The sequence below is a fragment of the Galeopterus variegatus genome, unplaced genomic scaffold (assembly GCF_000696425.1).
Source record: "Galeopterus variegatus unplaced genomic scaffold, G_variegatus-3.0.2 Scaffold7438, whole genome shotgun sequence".
In the NCBI taxonomy this organism is placed as follows: domain Eukaryota; kingdom Metazoa; phylum Chordata; class Mammalia; order Dermoptera; family Cynocephalidae; genus Galeopterus; species Galeopterus variegatus.
The window spans coordinates 96,621-99,266 of NW_007733549.1; the positions used below are offsets into that span (position 1 = coordinate 96,621).

The window sequence follows — 2,646 nt, forward strand, 5'->3', positions numbered from 1 at the left end:
CCCCGCCCCCGCCCCCAGCCGCCCACTGTCCCCACCCCGCCCCGTGCCGCGACGCCCACCACCTCTACCCGGGGCCGGAAGCGGAAGTGGGGCATGCGTGGGGGGGCGAGGCGGGGGTCTCGGGGCCAATCGGGCGCGAGCGCTGCGTGCCCCGCCTGTCCAGCGTCCTCAGGGAGGGCTCCTCACCGACATCCGACTGCGGCCGCGGCCGCTCCAGGGGTTTCGGTCGGCGGGGCTCCGCACGGGCCTCCGTCTCGCCTTCCACTAAGCAGGAACTTCCCGGATATGTTCAGGGTTGCTTCTTCCAGCTGCTGCTCCTCGTGCCTTGCCTGCTCACAAAAACAAGTCGGCCAATAGCTTCTAACTCCGTCCACACCAAGTCTCCTGGGGGCTCTTTCCAACTGCCTTCCTAATGGGTTCACCCACATACCTATGGGCACCTCAAACTCAGATGTGCAAAACTTACCTTTTCTCGCAAGCCTGCGCCTCTAGTGTCGGTGAATGCGCCACCATCCACCCAATTGCTTAAGCCAGAAACCTAGAAAACCATCAGAGATGCCCTTCTTTCCACTTCATCCCTTACATCCACATTCACCAGATATGCTTGATTCTACTTTCTGTGTTTGTCAGCCACTCTCCCCATTGTCATTACTGTGGCTCTGGCCCTCAGACTTTCTTCACTGACCTTCTGCATCAGCTTCCTAAGTTTTATTCATGTTTCCATCCTTGTGTCACTTCAGTCAAGCTTCCATCGCTGCCAGGCCATGCCTTTCCAATGAAAGGGTATTCTGATATTCACGAAGGGCAAGCTGGGGAATCTTTTTTTTACTCTTAAGACAGAAGTCCAGGGTCCTTCGTATGGTGTTTTCGACCCTGTCTGATGTGGTCCCTCAATATTTAACCACTTTTGTCTTATTGCCTACAGGAGAAAATTTGTGTCAATGGAAAACTATGTATGGGAGCTATTTTACAACTCTGTAAGTTGTAGATAAGTGATAGCAATTCAAAATAATGGTCTATAGACATGCATATTATATTCAGTAGAAGTTTAATTCATTTCTCACACCCACTATGGAAGAAGGCAGTTTTGCCTCCACTTCCACATTTATTTCAATATTACTGATCTAAAAATGTGTTCGTTCTTTGACCTTATCCTTTGAACCGATGGTTATAAAATCTGCCTGATGTTCATTTTTATACCTATTAGAGCTATGATTCATTCATCGCATGTTCATTTTTACACCTATATGAGAGTCATGATTTTGCCTTTTTCTGAAAACTATCTGTTAACGCCACACATAGCCTGCACTTAAGCCACATTGGACAACTACTGGAGTTACCCAGATTTCATATGCTTTGTCTCTCTACATGCTAGTCCTGGCAATTCTTTTTTTGCTTGTTTGCCTGGTGAACTACATATTCCTCCCTTCAAGACTCAGTGCAAGGATCACCCCTCAAGGAAGCTTCTCTGCTACTCTTCCTCTTACACTTGGAGGGATCAACTGTTCCTTCCTGTCTGCTGACACACTGTTTTCAACTGCTTACTTCTGTCTCCTTCAGTGTGATGCCTTCCATTGGTCTTTGCTTTCTGTGTGTAAGAGGGGACTGATGAATTCAAATACAATGTGTGTTATGTGCTATGATGCATACAGAGTGAATACTGTGGCCTCAGTGTGATGCCTTCCGTTGGTCTTTGCTTTCTGTGTGTAAGAGGGACCTGATGAATTCAAATACAATGTGTGTTATGTGCTATGATGCATACAGAGTGAATACTGTGGCAATGTGTATGAGCAGCTCAGGTGGGGTATCCTTAGGATCTTCTATAAAATAGAACTTAGGAGCTTTGCATAGTGGCAGTATTGTAGGCAATAGATTTATATGAGGTGTGATTATTGCTAATTGAAAACTTTTCCCAATACTCCACCTTGAAGATTTGTAGTATAGCTGGCATTGGCAATTTTTGACAGTCTTTATGGAGACTGAATAAAAGAAAAAATAGAACTTAGGCAAAAGAAGTGTAAAAGATCCAGAAACTTTCCTCATTTCTTTCTCCTTGTAAATATCCTTAGTAAAAGGGAAAGCAGTTTAAGAATAGTGGAATTTATAAAAAGTTGTTTTAGATGTTTCAGGCTACCTACTCATTCCAAGTTCACTTTGTGCTTCACTTTACGTCTCAGTTTCTCCTCATTTGTAAAATAATAATATCACCTCATGGAGTTCTCATGAGAATTAAATGGGCTAATATTCACAAGGTGGTTAGAACAATGCCTAGCAGATTGTAAACACTAAATATATTTGTAAAATAAAACACTCAATATATATTAAAACATAGACTATACAATTCTGATATGTGCTACCTTTAAAATAAACATTGCTACTAAGATCTTAGTAAAATAAAGATAAAAGTTCAAGATTCCAGCTTCTTTGGTCTGAATAAAAATAGATGGTCTTAGAGTCAGCTATAGAAACAGAAATATAAAAGTTTTATGACCCGTAATTGTTGAGCAATACATAAAACAGGAGTGAGAGGAAACTAGTAGTATGGGAAATTGAAAAATCAAGGATACTGAGTGTTCTGAATAAGAAAATTGTAATCTTTATTACAGGTTTTAAAGTCCTTATACCAATCTGCTTTCACAGAAAATT

At 42.6% G+C, this 2,646-nt stretch overlaps 1 protein-coding gene across 1 annotated transcript in view; it reads right to left on the reverse strand.

The window, feature by feature from the left end:
• The window catches only part of TOPAZ1 (testis and ovary specific PAZ domain containing 1), an 83,804-nt gene extending 83,376 nt beyond the window's left edge, over positions 1–428 (reverse strand). Inside the window, 1 exon segment of the mRNA XM_008591960.1 lies at positions 187–428. Coding sequence (XP_008590182.1) covers positions 187–428 — 242 coding nt within the window.
• Positions 429–2,646: the final 2,218 nt, after the last annotated feature.